General features: G+C 33.9%; 1 protein-coding gene across 1 annotated transcript in view; it reads right to left on the reverse strand.

Moving 5' to 3' along the window:
* The window catches only part of gnav1 (guanine nucleotide binding protein (G protein) alpha v1), a 56,538-nt gene that overhangs the window by 32,767 nt on the left and 6,552 nt on the right, over nt 1-17,219 (reverse strand). Inside the window, 2 exon segments of the mRNA NM_001166014.1 lie at nt 4,060-4,220; nt 7,640-7,732. Of these exon segments, the coding sequence (NP_001159486.1) occupies nt 4,060-4,220; nt 7,640-7,732 (254 nt within the window).

A 17,219-nucleotide genomic window follows, 5' to 3' on the forward strand; every position in this document is an offset into this window, starting at 1 on the left:
TTCATACATTCAATACCCTTCCTTATTAGAAAACCAGTAGCAGGCTAATCTGCCATTCACAAGTCTTTCATTCAGAGAAATCTCCTCAGGTCTTTGCATTATTATGCATTCAGAAGTTATTGCCTAAACACATCTTTACAGAAGTTCACATTGTTGTTGCAGATTAAATGTAACACGGAAAATGAGATTTAAATATTTAACAGTTGGCTAAATATGATGACAATAGTCATTCAAACTACTTTACTACTTTCCCAAATTCCCCCCTCCCTCCCCCAATGTAAATATGACGTGACACTGCTGTTGTAAATATGCATGTAAATATGACGTGACACTGCTGTTAAAATGGAAAGTTCTATTGAGTGTGGCCTCTTTGTTTATCTATGCTCTTTGATTCAGCTGTGCTAAATATTTAAATGGTCAGAATGATCATTTTAGTGGTTAAGGATTTCTGGCAGCTCCATTGGGATGATGTAATCTGTGCTAAATATCTTTATGGATTTCAAAAAAAGAGTTTATAATTCGTCTCTGAATTTCTTTGCTGACTGAACATGAGAAAGATTCAGGGGTCAGTACCCTTGTCAAATGACCAATTAGATTAGAATAAAACATTCATGACCTTTTACGGATCACGATTGGCCTATTTGAGCGTGGTTTAATGTATTCAAATGAGATGCAAAACGTTTAGCGGACCCATTACCGTGTTATGGTCCATATTCTCTTTGCTCAAGAATGATCAAAAAAGTAACATTATTGTGCCATCTCTTTTAGCTAGTGAAAATAGTTTCATTAAATCACCAAAACACCTGAGACCAAATGAAATACCAAACGCTAACTGAAAACACTACAAGGCTAACTGAAAAAAACAGGGATTATAAGGGATGATCCCCTATCAAAAAATAAATAAAATCCCTAAATTACTAAATATGTTAATATCAAGCTGTTTCAGTGTAAATAAACATATTAAAGGGTCAGTTATTTGTGTATTAATAATATTATTATTATTTACAAAGTTTAAAATAAATAGTATACATTAAAAAAGCGGCAAATAAATTAGCAAACAGTTTAGCCTAATAAAATGAACAGCTATTATTATAAAGAAATTGAATCAAGTTATCAAATTTCATTAATCTTTTCTTCACTGTAAAACCTCAACATTCTGATTAGAGCAACAAACGACTCTCTTATTTAGATGTTTCATTTGATTAAATAGGAGAATCCCGGAAAAAACGGGAGGGTTGACGGATATGCCTGAAAACACTAAAGTTGAAGTCTAATTGAAAAATAGCAAATGCTAACTGAAAAATGTCCAACTCTAACTGTTAAACAACAGATATCAAACTAAAAACGCCAAAGGCTAACAAATGCTAAAGGTTAACTAAAAAATTGCAATGTGAAAATTGAAAACAACAAATTCCAATTGAAAAATGCCAGACTAATTGAAAAATGTCAAAGATGGCTGAAAAAACACCAAAGGTAATTGAGAAATACCCAAGGCTATCAGGAAACACAGAAAGCTAACTAAAACAACACTGGAGGCAAACTGAAAAGGCTGACTAATTGAAAAAATATAGTCTAACTGAAAAAATGCCAAAGTCTAACTGAGAAACAGCAAAGGCTAACAAATGCTGAAGGTTTACTGAAAAATTGCCACATGAACACTGAAAACACCAAAGTCACAATGAAAACTGCAAGTCTAAGAGAAAATTGTTAAAGTCTTACTAGTAAAAACACACCAAAGTCTCACTAAAAATACCAAAGAGTAACGGAAAAACAAAGTCCAACTGACAAAATGCCAAAGTCTAACTGAAAAATATGTTTTAAAACACCAAAGGCTAACTGACAAATGCTAAAGGTTTACTGAAAAACTGCCACATGAAAAATAAAAAAAAAACAAAGTCTAACTGAAAATACCAAAGTCTAACTAAAAAACAAGTTTTAAAACACCAAAGTGTAACTGAAAATGTCAAAGGCTAACTGACAAATGATAAAGGTTTACTAAAAAAAAAAAAATAAAAAATCGCCACATGAAAACACCAAAGTCACACTGAAAAATGCAGGTCTCACTAAAAACTCATCAAAGTCTAACTGAAAATACCAAAGTCTAACTGAAACTGAAAAAAAACAAAGTCTAACTGAAAAAATGCCAAAGTCTAACTGAAAAATGTCAAAGGCTAAATGACAAATGCTAAAAATGTACTAAAAAACGGCTACATGAAACTGCAAACACCAAAAAAAAAATCACACTGAAAAATGGAAGTCCAAGAGAAAATTGCTAAAGTCTCACCAAAATTGCTAAAAACACACCAAATTCTAACTAAAATACCAAAGGGTAACTGAAAAACATCAAAGTCCAACTGAAGAAATGTCAAAGTCTAACTGAAAACTCGTTTTAAAACACCAAAGGCTAACTGACAAATGCTAAAGGTTTCCTGAAAAATCTCCACATAAAAACACTAGTCACACGGAAAAATGCAAGTCTCACTAAAAACACACCAAAGTCTAACTAAAAATACCAAAGAGTAACAGAAAAACAAAGTCCAACTAAAAAACTCACCAAAGTGTACTAAAGTCTAACTGAAAAACACGTTTTAAAACACCAAAGTGTAACTGAAAATGTCAAAGGCTAACTGACAAATGATAAAGGTTTACTAAAAAAAAAATAAATAAAAAATCGCCACATGAAAACACCAAAGTCACACTGAAAAATGCAGGTCTCACTAAAAACTCATCAAAGTCTAACTGAAAATACCAAAGTCTAACTGAAACTGAAAAAAAACAAAGTCTAACTGAAAAAATGCCAAAGTCTAACTGAAAAATGTCAAAGGCTAAATGACAAATGCTAAAAATGTACTAAAAAACGGCTACATGAAACTGCAAACACCAAAAAAAAAATCACACTGAAAAATGGAAGTCCAAGAGAAAATTGCTAAAGTCTCACCAAAATTGCTAAAAACACACCAAATTCTAACTAAAATACCAAAGGGTAACTGAAAAACATCAAAGTCCAACTGAAGAAATGTCAAAGTCTAACTGAAAACTCGTTTTAAAACACCAAAGGCTAACTGACAAATGCTAAAGGTTTCCTGAAAAATCTCCACATAAAAACACTAGTCACACGGAAAAATGCAAGTCTCACTAAAAACACACCAAAGTCTAACTAAAAATACCAAAGAGTAACAGAAAAACAAAGTCCAACTAAAAAACTCACCAAAGTGTACTAAAGTCTAACTGAAAAACACGTTTTAAAACAACAAAGTCTAACTGAAAATGTAAAAGGCTAAATGACAAATGCTAAAAATGAACTGAAAAACAGCCACATGAAAACTGAAAACACCAAAGTCACACTGAAAAATGGAAGTCTAAGAGAAAATTGCTAAAGTCTCAGTATAACACACCTAAAATTCTAACTAAAATGCCAAAGTCTAACTGAAAAACCACATTCTAACTGAAAAATGTCAAATGCTAATTTACAAATGCTAAAGGTTTACTGAAAAACTGCCACATGAAAACTAAAAAGATCAAAATCACACTGAAAAATGCAAATCTCTAAAAACACACATCAAAGTCTAACTAAAACGGCAAAGGAATAACTAAAAAACACCAAACGTTAGTATCTCTGATGTGTCTGAAAACATACATGATTAGCAGTGAAAGCTAACTAGAACAAGACACAAAAACAAAGTCAAGTCGTGATGAAAGACCAAAAATACATTTTTGTTAAAGAAAATCTGATCTAAAATTTGGTTACAATAGATTTCAATAAATATAATAATAATACTGTGTTGTTGTTCCTATTGATTGTTACACACAAGTGATGATTATCTGTAAACCAATCAATGTTCAGCAACTAGTTTAGCTCCACCCTTTATTGCAGTACTCTTGTACTAGGTACATTTACAAAAGTGTTCTAAAAAAGTGCTATGGTAATACTTTGCTATTTAATACTTCTTTTAGTAGAAACAAAAATAAATGCATGTTGTACAATACTACAGTGAACCGTGACAAAGTAGAGACGAGTCATAAATACAAATGGTGGCTAATTCAAGACGTGTTACTTACTATAGTGCCGAGTCATTGAGTTCGTACTCGTATCCGCGTGCCGCAGACGAACGCACACCCGGATCCGCCCACAAACAGCAGAGGGCGTGGGCTATGAAGGGGAACAGCATCTGGTCTTCATCAAAACAACGGCCACACGAGAGAACCGAGTGAGCGTGAACCTGGAGAGAAAACATAAACATGGATAATAAACCAATTACAGTTATCGTTAGCATGCTAACTCAGGCACTGCTGATAATAATGAGAGAACAGGGTCGATGAAAACCGGAGGAACACCATGAATCAGGCTGGAAAATGACCAGCTAAATCCAGCTAAAACCAGCTTGACCAGCCTGGTTTAAGCTGGACATAGCTGGTTTTGGCTGGGCTACCAGCCTGGCTAGGCTGGTCAAGCTGGTTTTAGCTGGTCATCTCCCAGCCTAACCAGCTAAGACCAGGCTGGAAATGGCTGGAAACCAGCCTGGAAGTGGCCAAAACCCCTCTAAACCCAGCCTGGTCGACCAGCTAAAACCAGCCAACCAGCCTAGGCTGGTTTAAGCTGGATTTTTCAGCAGGCAACAACCAAAGCGTAGCATGTCAATTAAAGCTCTCCTGCTACAAATATTAAACTACGAAAGAATCTTTCATTCATTCATTTTCTTCAGCTTAGTCCCTTTTTTCATCAGGGGTCCCCACAGCGGAATGAATCGCCAACCTGTTCAGCATATGTGTTACTCAGCGGATGCCGTTCCAACTGCACTCTCACATGCGCGCACACACTACGGCCAATTCAGTTTATTCAATTCACCTAAACCACATGTTTAGGGGGGGGAGGGGGGGTGGGGCATGTAAACCCCACACAGAAATCCCAACTGACCCAGCCGGGACTCGAACCAGTGACCTTCTTGCTGTGAGGTCACAGTGCTAACCACTGAGCCACCATGTCGCCCTAGATTTCTTAATTGCCATTATTATTATAATGATTATTAGTCAGTTTTTGCATGATTAGTCAAGCCATTACTAGCTAGAGTTCGGATAAGAAAATGTAATGTTAGGAGTCGTAGCACAGGTTTTTAAACAAAATATATTTAAAAACGACTAGAACAAAGGTCTTTCAGTGTGACCCAACACACATATCTTACTCTGTTATTAAAGAACAATCGGCTTCATCTGTCTAATTACAATACATCGTTCATCACATGACCCGATCAAACCCGGCCTACATCACGAGTGTATTTCACAATCACAGCAGTCGACCCTCAGACGCAGATAATGACTGTTTGAGACACACGTCCGGAAGATACCAGAGGATTAGGAGGAAACTCAACTCACTGACTGACAGCCTGGTTTGGTCTGCCTGTTAAATATCTACATGCATCTAGTTGTAGCATAAAGATGCTGCCACCTAGTGGCCCCTATAAAGACCGCAAGCAACAGAACTGCAAGAATATGTCTCGTTAGAGCAGACGTATAGACTTAATATTTGATTAGCTGGAGAACTGGCATCCTTGTTAACTTTGGGTAACAAGCCATGAGGATCTGTAGATGTACTTTAGCCGATTATAGAGTTAATAAATTTATTTTTTATTATCTTTTACATGTACGTTATTGCCCTTTGCAGTTATATTCAATTATATGCCAGTCGTATGACGTATAATGTCTAAAATGATGTCTAATATAATAGTAGGTATAATAATAACAATAATAATAACAATAATAATAATAATGATGATAATAATAATAATAATAATAGTAATAATACATATATGACTACAGTTAAAGAGAAATGTAATAGCCATTTTTTTATTCATTTCTTAAGTATTGTTTAAGAGAGCAAGAACATGTTTATTTGCAGCATTTCCTATTTTTTTTTTTGGAGAAAGTCTTTCTTCTTTTAGTTTGGCCAGGAAAAAAAGATGAAGATTGCTGAGATCAATATTATTTACATTCTTAAGAAATTATTTTATTATTTATTATTGAATGTAAAAAATATATATGTAAAAATAAATGCATGAGTACGGAATGATAAAACATTACACTAGTACCAAAATCAGAAATTTAAGAGAGTTGTGGAAATACCACAGACCCACCCCAAAAAACTACAATGTGGCATTAATAAATAAATCATGATAGAGAAATAATAATTATTTTGTACTTTAGTACAAGTCCAAAATGTGAACATAAAATATAACGAAGTAAATTAAAATAAAATGCACCCATAAAGCGTTAGGGCTGGGACACACAAAGCTGAAAGTCAACTGTTGGGCTTCATCAGCCTGGCTAGTGACTTAAGGCTGATTTATACTTCTGCGTCAAACACCGGCGTATGCTACGGCGCTGACGCATAGCCTTTCGCCGTGGCCGTCGGCGTCGCTAACGTGCACCTCTCAAAAATTGTAACTACACATCGCAACAACGCGTAGCGCAAGCTCTGTGATTGGTCGGCTTGGTAGCACTGACAAGTCTGGGCGGGACTGAGAGCCGCGCGAATGGCGCGAGCTGGACGCGAGCACAATGGAGCGATTGTTTACAAGTGTGGAGTCCCGTGAAGGGGCTCCTGATGGAAAGTTTTGTTTTGTGTTTACCTCATAGTTAAAGTTCTTGCACGTCCGCCAGTTCCTGCCTCAAAATGAATGAGTTTAAGCCACTTGTACATCCAGGAAGTGTTCAGGAAAAGCAAAACAGCAGAGAAGAAACTCGACACAGAGGAACATTAACACCTCACTGCCAACTAGCTTTTTCGGAAGTGTTAATTCAGACCAACAGAGACAGAGCGCAGAAGTATAAATGCACAGCTACGCGCGTTGCATGCGTCGTGGGTCACGCCGGTCATTTGACGCAGAAGTACAAACCAGGCTTTAGGTGTGTTTGACAAGTCGCCTGTTTTTGGGTTAATGTTGGATTAGCATCGGCCATCAATTGAAGAGAGTGCCCTGATTGGTTATTCAGAAACAAGTCAAAGCATGAAACCAAAAACTGAAGTGTCGAATCCAAGTAAAACATTCAAGTCAAGAGAAAACACAAAAAAGCCGGCTGTAATTTCACAACATTTCTCAAATATTTTCGAATTTTTGGTGTGTTCACGTGCAGATTTTTGGTCCAAACAGGACAGGATGTGAGCTGACAACACAGTTGATTTTCACCAGTGCCAGTTATTCTGCAACAGCTTGCTCGTATTCACAACAAACATACTAGTATTCAGCTTAAAATGCAATTTGAAGGCTTTACTAGGTTAATTAGGTTTACTTGGCTAGTTAGAGTAATCATACAAATTATTGTATAATGATGGTTCTCGAAAACAAATATTGTTTAAGGGGGCTAATAATATTGACCTTAAAATGGTTTTAAAAAATAAAAAACTGCTTTTAATCTAGCCTAAATAAATATAATAAGATTTTCTCCAGAAAAAAAAATATAATGGGAAATACTGTGAAAAATTCCTTGCTCTGTTAAACATCATTTGGAAAATATTTGAAAAAGTAAAAAGAAACTTCAACGGCATATTTATACTGTATATAACACAGTTCTAGTGGTTATTAGACATTTTAATGAAAAAAAGTACATATTGTGTCTGTAAAGTGTAGTGAAGACAGCAACAGACCTTGTTTTTTGGGTTGGCGAGGTTGATGCGAAGGACACCCATCCCATGCAGGACAAACTTCATGGAGGTCAGCAGATTATCAAGCACCGCCGGCTGAAAATATAAAAACACACAAGATCCTTCTGAGTATTTAGCTAAAAAAAAACTAAACAAAGCATATTCATATTCTGAATGCATCTGCTGAATAAAAACATGACTGGCAGGTTGTGTTTGTCTCTTCAAACGCTACAATGACGTCCTAAAGTAAAAGCATTACGCAGAAACCACTGAAGCAAACATGTGCATCCACTTCCTGAATTCACTTCTGCTCAAGTGATCCTGATTGTCTCTCGTCCACCTGAGTGACAGGAAGTGACCTCATCGTTGTGCAGCCATCAAACGCTCTACTGCAGCTCAATGCACTTATGTATTATGCATAATGATTTACTGTTTTTTTTTCTGTTCATTTACATATATTCAAATAAATGCTGGGCAATAACTAATCGTGATTAAATCAGATACAAAATAAAAGTTTGTTTTTACATATAATATGTGTTTAATATGTATATTTACTATAAATATATAAATACACACACATACTTCAAAACAAAACTATATTAATAAAATTACATTTGTAAAATAAACTTATAAACATTTTTAGTTATATTATAATATATATATTTAATATATATATATATATATATATAATATATATATATATATATATATATATATATATAAATATATACATATATATATATACATATATATATATACATATATACATATATATATATATATATATATATATATATATATATATATATATATATATATATATATATATATATATATATACATACATATATATATATATATATATACATATATATATACATACATATATATATATATATATACATACATATATATATATATATATATATATATACATATATATACATATATATATATACATATATATATATATATATATAATATTTTTGCTTATTTGTAACATACAAGTTTATAATAATAATTATAATATCTAAATATAAACATTTTCTAAAATATACACATAATAAATATACAAAGTACACGCATATATTATGTCAATAGAAGGTCACTGGTTTGAGTCCCGGTTGAATAATTTAGCATTTCTGTGTGGAAGTTCCATGTTCTACCCGTGTTGGCGTGGGTTTCCTCCAGGTCACGGTTTCCCCCACAGTCCAAACACATGTGCTATCAGTGAATTGAATAAGCTAAATTGGCCTTAGTGTACGAGTGTGTATGGTTGTTTTCCAGTACTGGGTTGTGGCTGGATAAGCATCAGGTGTGTAAAACATTTAATGGAATAGTTGGTGGTTCATTCTACTGTGGCAACCTCTGAAATAAAGACTAAGCCGAAGGAAAAAGAATGAAATTAATAATTAAGATACATTTATTAATAGTATTTTTATATGCAAAATTTATAATATTATGTTTGCACAATATTAAAATGTTGATCATATACATTATTAACATGAAGAATTTAGCACAGAAAGAACAGGCAAATTCATTTTTGTCTTTTTTTTTTGACACTGAAACGCTTCAGAAAAGCAGTTTGTGTCTGTCACTCAAAACATTGGCATTTTTTTTAACACTGTCTGTCAGCTGGTGTTGAGCTGAAAGCAAACACATTCCTGTGCTTTATATCCAGCAGCTTTGCTTTGCTAGAGAGCAGATCAGACACACTGAGCTTTTAGAGAAAAGCCTTTCTGGGTTCACAAGCGACAATCCTGCTCATTTACCGATTCTCTGAAGCTGGAAACAAACACATACTTACAGCTGAAGTTAAAATGATTAGCCCTCATGAATTTTTTTCCCTTTTCAATCATTTCCCAAATGATGTTTAACAGAGCAAGAAAATTTTCACAGTATGTCTGATAATATTTTTTTCTTCTGGAGAAAGTCTTATTTGTTTTATTTCGGCTAGAATAAAAGCGGTTTTAAATTTTTTTAAATCCATTTTAAAGTCAAAATTATTAGCCCCTTTAAGCTATGTTTGTTTTATTATCTACAAAACAAACCATCATTATACAAAAACTTGCCTCATTATCCTGACATACCTAATTAACCTAGTTAAGCCTTTAAATGTCACTTTAAGCTGAATGCTAGTATCTTGAAAAATATCTAGTGAAATATTATTAACTGTCATCACGGCAAAGATAAAATAAATCAGTTATTAGAAATGAGTTCATAAAACTATCATGCTTAGAAATGTGTTGAAAAAAATATTTTCATAAAAAAAAGCTGGGGTAAAAAAATAACTGGGGGCTAAATATTTAGTAGGGCTAATAATTTTGACTTCAACTATATATAAATATTTTACGAAAACTCTTCAAACAAGCGTAGGCTAATGCATTTTATACTGTTAAAAAAATGCAAATTATAATGGTAGAATCGTCACGATTACCAGTTTCTAGGGAAATTATAGTAATTCTTTACCGTACAGTTACAGTAACATTACTGGTTAAACTTTTGATTATCTTTAAAACCGTGATTAATCGTGATCACAATTATGACAACTCAATGCAAATCCTGTATAACGGTGATTAGCTAATTGCGGAACGCACCGTGTTTACAGTTAATAAATATGTACATTTATAAATACACGTAAAGTTCTATTCCTTTCATTTGTGTTTGCTGCACACTATTGAGAGTACACTAGAAAAAAAAGGATTAATTGGAATTACAATTTTTTTTTAAGGTAAAGCAATTTATATGGGCTGAATTTAAACAAATTAAGTTGAAGATTAGTCAATTTAATTAGTTTGTTTAAAACTTTAAAGGGCCATGACACCCCCTCGTTTCAGCAGGGTGTTTTCACACCTCTACTTTGGAAAAAGTCAGAAAAGTGGGCGTGTTCAGCTCTGTTTAGGGGGGAGTGTCGGAGGAAGAAAAGAGGCTTGGTGTGGGAGTGTCTATTTGGGAGCGCTGAGTTTCAGAGTCAAAACACACAAACACAGTGGACAAAGTGACTGTGTTTACATGGACATCTGTAGTCGAATTATTTGCCAAATTATTAAATGGTGGACTTTAACTGCAGTTTGGCTCTTTCATTCAGGGAATTCATTCATGTCCCTCGCGACAAACGAGATATTTAACTGCTGTAAGCGTGTATTTTTCATGCAATGTTTGATACCACACGGCGAATGAGAGAAAAAAAAATCTGCATTTCCCAGAAACTTAGATGCACAAGGCAGGTAGAGTCAGAAAGCCGCGTGTGTTATTCCGGTCACTAAATGTGGTTAAAAACCCTACACGAGGTTAAAGTTTGGTTGTGGTGCTAACATGTTTACACTCGGTGCAATGAATAAACAAAGAGCACTGGTCGCTCACTTACCAAATCTGTAGAGACAGGACAATCACCAGCAACTAGAGCCGCGTCTTTATTAAGAGGAGACTACAAGCGAATCCGGATCTCAGCGTTTGCAGATGAGAACAGCTCTCAGGTAAACAATAATCCTCCTTAGACACGCAAGTTATTGTTGTCGAGCGTCGCATACACTGTTAATGCACGTGTGATTCCAGCTGCGCTCTCACAGAGAGAAAATAAAAACAAATCTTAACTACTGCAAACTATAAAAGCAACACTTCACGCTTGTTTTGCCAACACAACGTGGCGTCTCTGCCGTCTAAACACTGTGACAGTAATGAATATAAATGAAGTTATAGAGCGCGCTGAATGGTTTGAACCAAGCCTTACTCATGCATTAATGCAACACACTCTGAGGCGTAATAAGACTCACTCTGGCACAGACATCCAGTCTGCACGCTGGAATACAACGATATTATGTCATGGCCGTGACGCAGCTTCGTTTCAAACTGGAAGTACGAATTTGCTTGAAATAATGCAAAAACAACCAATTTACACTTTTTAGTGACATATAGGTGTCCTAATAGTATTTTTAGCAGTGTGGGACACATATACGACTGTCAACAGCTCAAAAAATGTGTTTTGGTGTTTCGTGACCCTTTAAAAACATTTAGTAAATCCAATGAATCATTTTTTTCAGTGTGCGCAGCTGAAGCTTGACTTTTTTGATTTGACATTTAAATATTTGATCACAAATCAAATTGCAATATTAGTGAAAAATTAAAAAACAAAACAACAACACAATCGTATTTTATTTTTATCAAATCACACAAAATTATTTGGCTTTTCTAAAGCAGCTTTTTGGGATTTTTGTGAAAAACAAGGTAAATATGGATGACAACCGGTTTTCACATTTACGCATTCTCAGTCTCAAAAATTATTGTGTTGTGTAAACGAACAGGCAAACCGTATAAAATTTACCTGTTTTTGGCTAAAAAAACGTTAACACGTAAACTGCCCCTAAAATTCCACGCGAGTCAACAGAATCTTGCAAAAATTATCCTCAGGTTAAGCCAAGATTCAAGAAGACTACCAACTCCTCCAGTCCAAACTCTCCTGTTACTCGCTGAAGTCACGTTTGTAACTGGAGAATTTAGCACTTCATCAAAGAGAGCGAGTCAGGAGGAGGTCGAGGAAATGAAAGCACGAAACCCAGCTGGGAGTTTTGTGAAGTCGTGCCATAAAAAAAGGCCACCAGATGAACAAAGAAGATAAAACATGTGTAATGTAACACTGACAGCACTGTTGTGTGTGTATGTGTGAACATCTGATGTTCGACAATACGCCATTCAATGGTTTGGCGTCAGTGAGGTTTTTCGTTTTAAAGAACATTTATGTTTTAATTCAGCAAGGATGCATTCAATTGATTAAATATAGACTTTGTGGAAAGGTTAAAAACAACATTTGATAACATTCGCAACACATTTTATATCTAAAACACTTAAATGGCATTGTTTACAGCAAGGTTATTATAGTTTTTTGCATTTTAAAATTAGTTTTTATTTCAATACTATACATTTCAGATTAGTTTTGGATAGTTTCAATAATGGTTTATTAGTTTTTTTAATTAGTTTCTATTTTGAGAAAATTGTATATATTTGGTTTTAGTTATTCTAGCTAAGCAGAGTTTGCACAGCTTGCGTTAACTTTTGTGCAAACCTCTTTGTAATAAAAAAAATATAATATTTTGAACAGACACAGAACGCAAAAGCATACAAATGCAAATATGTACAAGAGTAAACATTATGAAGAATTCAGACTTCTTCATATTAAAGATAATATATACTTTATTATGCCTAGCTTACAATTTTTGCCGATTTTATGGGTATATTAAAAGATGTTTTTGTATATAAACGTGTTTTGACAGATTTGTTTGGCTGCAAAACTATCATCCACAGGCATTCCCTATTCTTATTATTCCTAAAAAAAATCAGAACTTTTGATAAATGTTATTTTATTTCAATAACTGTTTTTAGTTTTAGTTTTTTATTAATTTGAAATTTTAACATTTTATTCATCTTTTTTTATCAATAGGTTTAGTCTAAGTTTTAGCTTTTCTTTACTAAAATAACTTTGTTTTACACTTTAATATGGTGTAAAAATGAATTTTCAACCATTTAGATCTCAAATGGACATTGAACAATAAAAACAGGTTAAAACAGTCTCTTAAGTCCGGGGTTTCTTAAGCATTAAGCATTATGAATAAAACTTTAGACTTATAGAGGGCTAAATGCAATGGATTTATTTCGAATATCCAGGTTAGAAAATATTTTCTCTTGCCCTATCATAAAATTATTCAATTTTGAAACATTTAATAATACAATAATAATAATAATAATAATAATAATAATAATAATAATAATTTAGTTTAAATATTTTTTCATTAACTTTTTAAATATATCCATTTACAAACCCTAAACCCTTTTCAAGAATAAAACAATTTATAGCTGTCAATTACTTCAGTCTACAATAATAATAATAATTTAATAATAAAAATGTAGGTCAGGTCAGTGTCCTCAGCACAGCAGTAGATAAATGGAGAACTTTTAAGCAGTCACTGTAAGGGTATAGCTATACATCAACAAAGGAAAATTAGAAGCTGTTAAAAAAGATTGAAGACCTACAACACAACATTTCAGTAGAATTAAGACTTTTTATGGTCTAAAATTTAGCTTTTGAGATTTAAGACAATTTAAGACTTAAGACCCCACAGACACTTTAAGTCACTTTTTCCTGAATTCAGATTTTTACTGGATTACGTTTGTGTCAATCTGATTAGAAGTGGGCAACATTATTTATAGGTATAAAGCGGGGCCTAAAACATTAGGTTTGATCACTTTCAGCCATTTTTTCACGTCTCATGTCAAGATGGTGGTGGTGTGGATAAATGCGCTATATAAATACACATTACAAGATACATTCAATCAATCCAGTAATAATTGGAATACGGCGGATTTTGTAGATGCATTATTAACATTAACCACTGTGTTTACTATTTGGTTACCATTTAACAAAACAATAATATCAGGAAAGATTTGTGTTGAACTTTTGCCATATTGACTTAAAGCAGTGTCTGCTTAGGAGGAGGAGGCAAAGTGTAGAGACGGGTGTCAGGTGAGAAAAAAACAAAAGAAAGAAACAGGAAAGACAACTTGACTTCCTGTGGGTTGGGGAGACCACATTGTGGCTTAGTTTAGTAAAGAAGCAGAAGAATAAACAGATTAAGTAAAATAAAGGCACTCCTGCGACATTCATGTCAGGACAAGTCCTGTTTTTACCTGTGATGAGTCCTATTTTACCATTCATTGGCGATTCGCACACACCACAGGTCACCACACCCGTCCCTGGCCTCTATCTGACAGTCAACAGTCCGCCCTTGTGCGACACTATGTCCAAGTTAACCAAGGCCGGTCTGATTACAGACTGTGCCCGTGTTTGCAAGCTTGTGTAAAATGTGAAACTAGCCATAATTACGGGCTTGTACAAATGCATGCGTGTGAGAGCGAAAGCGTGACCCCTTTATGAAACGGTCCAACAAAAACTGGTGAAGCAGAAACCGGACTTTCGAACACGGCAAATGCTGACCACATAAATAAACACAGCCATGGGAGAGGTTAGATTAAAAACTACAAGTTTAGATTTGCAAAAATAACTACTTTATCGGCATCGTTTACATCAAACTTTGCAGGACCCAAAATAGAGCCTTGAGGTATCCTAAACTAACAGCGTGAATCAAACTTTACACTTTTGGGTTTACTTCATAAATGAGCTATTGTGTGTCATCCTTTAGCTTAAGGGCAATGTTTTACTTGGTCATTTCAGAACAATGGGAGATGTTAGCATAATGAGTCTTAACTGTATTGTTCCTCTCGTTTTGTAAACAGTGTTAGGTTGAATGATTAATAGTAGTGGGAAATGCTGTGCTTTCAGTCAGTTGACCAACCACAAACTATGCACCAACATGGCTAATCTAACGTTGATCAGATCTAGAAATCTCTGTTGGGTCACATATTTCACATTGATGTCATTCAGTTCAATACCTATCGCGCTTGGCAGAACTGATCAACGTCTTAGCACATGACTAGCAGTTCTGCAACATTTACACAGTTAAAATGAATTATAGGCATATTAGTGTTCAACAATTTGCTATTCAGTGGTTTGGGGTAACTAAGGGTTTTTGTTTTTAAGAATATTCATGCTTTAATTCAGCAAGAGCGTATTAGATTGATTAAAAGCGACACCACAATGTAATTAGACTCTCAAATGACCTAGTTTACACCATGGTTATTATAGTTTTAATATTTTAGATGAGTTTTTATTTGAAAACTATACATTTTAGATTAGTCAAAGATAGTTTCATTATTGGTTTGGTTAGATTTTGTTTAGTTTTTATTTTGAGCTTTCCATTTAGTCTTGGTTGGTTTCAGTTTTAGTTTTTTCTAGTTTAGAGTTTGCACAGTTTACATTAACTCTTAATAATCAAAATAATATAATAGTTTAACCCAAAACACACAAATTTGTGAAAAGAAAAAAAAGGGTAAAACTTATGAATAATTCAGACAAACTTCTTCATGAGACAATCTACAGTTTAATATGCTTAATTTACAGTTTTTGATAAAGAAAGAAATGATAGAATGATAGATGTTTTTGGTTATGTTTTTGTATATACAAACGTGTTTTAACCAATTTGAATTGATTATATTTTTTGCTAAATAATATTTTATTTCAGTTGGACTTTCTGGGAGTGTTATTTGTTTCACTTAGTGACTTAGTTTCACCAATAGTTTTAGATTTTTTGTTTACTAAAATAACCTTGGATTAAATACAGCAAATAGACTTATGTATCAATTATAGACATGACTAGATGCAACAATACCCTGATTTTGTACCAACATTAATGAATTGTGCTTCCAATGTTTTATTATTAAGCTACACCATTATGGAATAAACTCAGTCATAAATATTTTGTGCAAAATACAGTTTCACCACAGACACGATGACCTGATTATGAGTACTAATCAAAAAGCGACACTCCACTGTCAAAATGATGTCACAGACATTAATAAACAAGAAAAAACATTGTTATTGTGCTAACTTAGCTCACTATCCTTTGCCCGTTCTTAATTTTGATTCTGTAAAATGTCCAAGAAAGAGCTCATTAAGTCTCAACCTTTATTACATTTTAAGACGGGCATTTCTCGGGAGCTCAAGTGCCCAGCCATTTTGCTTGTTGGGCTTCTTTCAGTCTGGATTCAGGATCTTATAACGCAAGCACACCGTTGCAATCGATGGCTCCCGCTTGTCTATTAATGCCGCTGACATCATCTTTGACGTCATTTTGACAGTGAAGTGACATTTTTTTTATTCGTACTCGTAATCAGGTCATCGTGTCCGTAGTGAAAGTGTATTTCGTGTTTGTAAAGTACACCCATCGTAAATGTATAAGTCGTACACAAACAGACAAAAGAAATGTCGTATCAGAGTGTTCTAATCGCAGATTTTGGAATTGTACCCTCGTAAAATTACAAGTAACGTTACGTTTCGCTATACGTTTCTATAATTACAGATGCGTGAATTTAATTTATGCACAACATATTTATGATAGCGATTTTATTCCATACACTTTTAGCAACTCAAAGGAGGACAAACGCAGTCAATCTCTGAACAATTAAAAACCCTAAGGATGTTTTTTTTTATTCACAATGTACTTCTATAACAAATAACTTTTACATTTACAATAAATACTTCAAATAATATTACAATATTATTTTTGAAAAGCTGCTTCTGAATAAGAACCATATTCCTGTTGCATGACTCTGAACAAAATTACGTCATTCTCACCCACATTCCAACCCTTTTTGTTTAGTTTAAAGATAATGGAAGTCCTGTCAGTGAAAGATGATGATTCCTTTCCCAAAAAGGGTGTGCACGTAGCGGCGACTGTTTATTTAAAGGGTTTGTTTGAGGTTTTCCATAGTTGTCATATAGGTGTCAAATCAGTTCACATACAGGACAAAGAGCAATAAAACCACATTACTTGACAACAATCTGTCACTAACAAACACAAAGCACTTTTTTTTTCTTCAAGAGCATAGTTCTTACTACAGTTGTTAGCATGCTAATACGTTCTAAAATTCATCCCGACACTAAAAAACTTAGGTATTTCCTCGATGACTAGCCAGC

Source organism: Danio rerio, chromosome 22 (assembly GCF_052040795.2).
Source record: "Danio rerio strain M-AB ecotype USA chromosome 22, GRCz13ab, whole genome shotgun sequence".
Taxonomy (NCBI): Eukaryota; Metazoa; Chordata; class Actinopteri; order Cypriniformes; family Danionidae; genus Danio; species Danio rerio.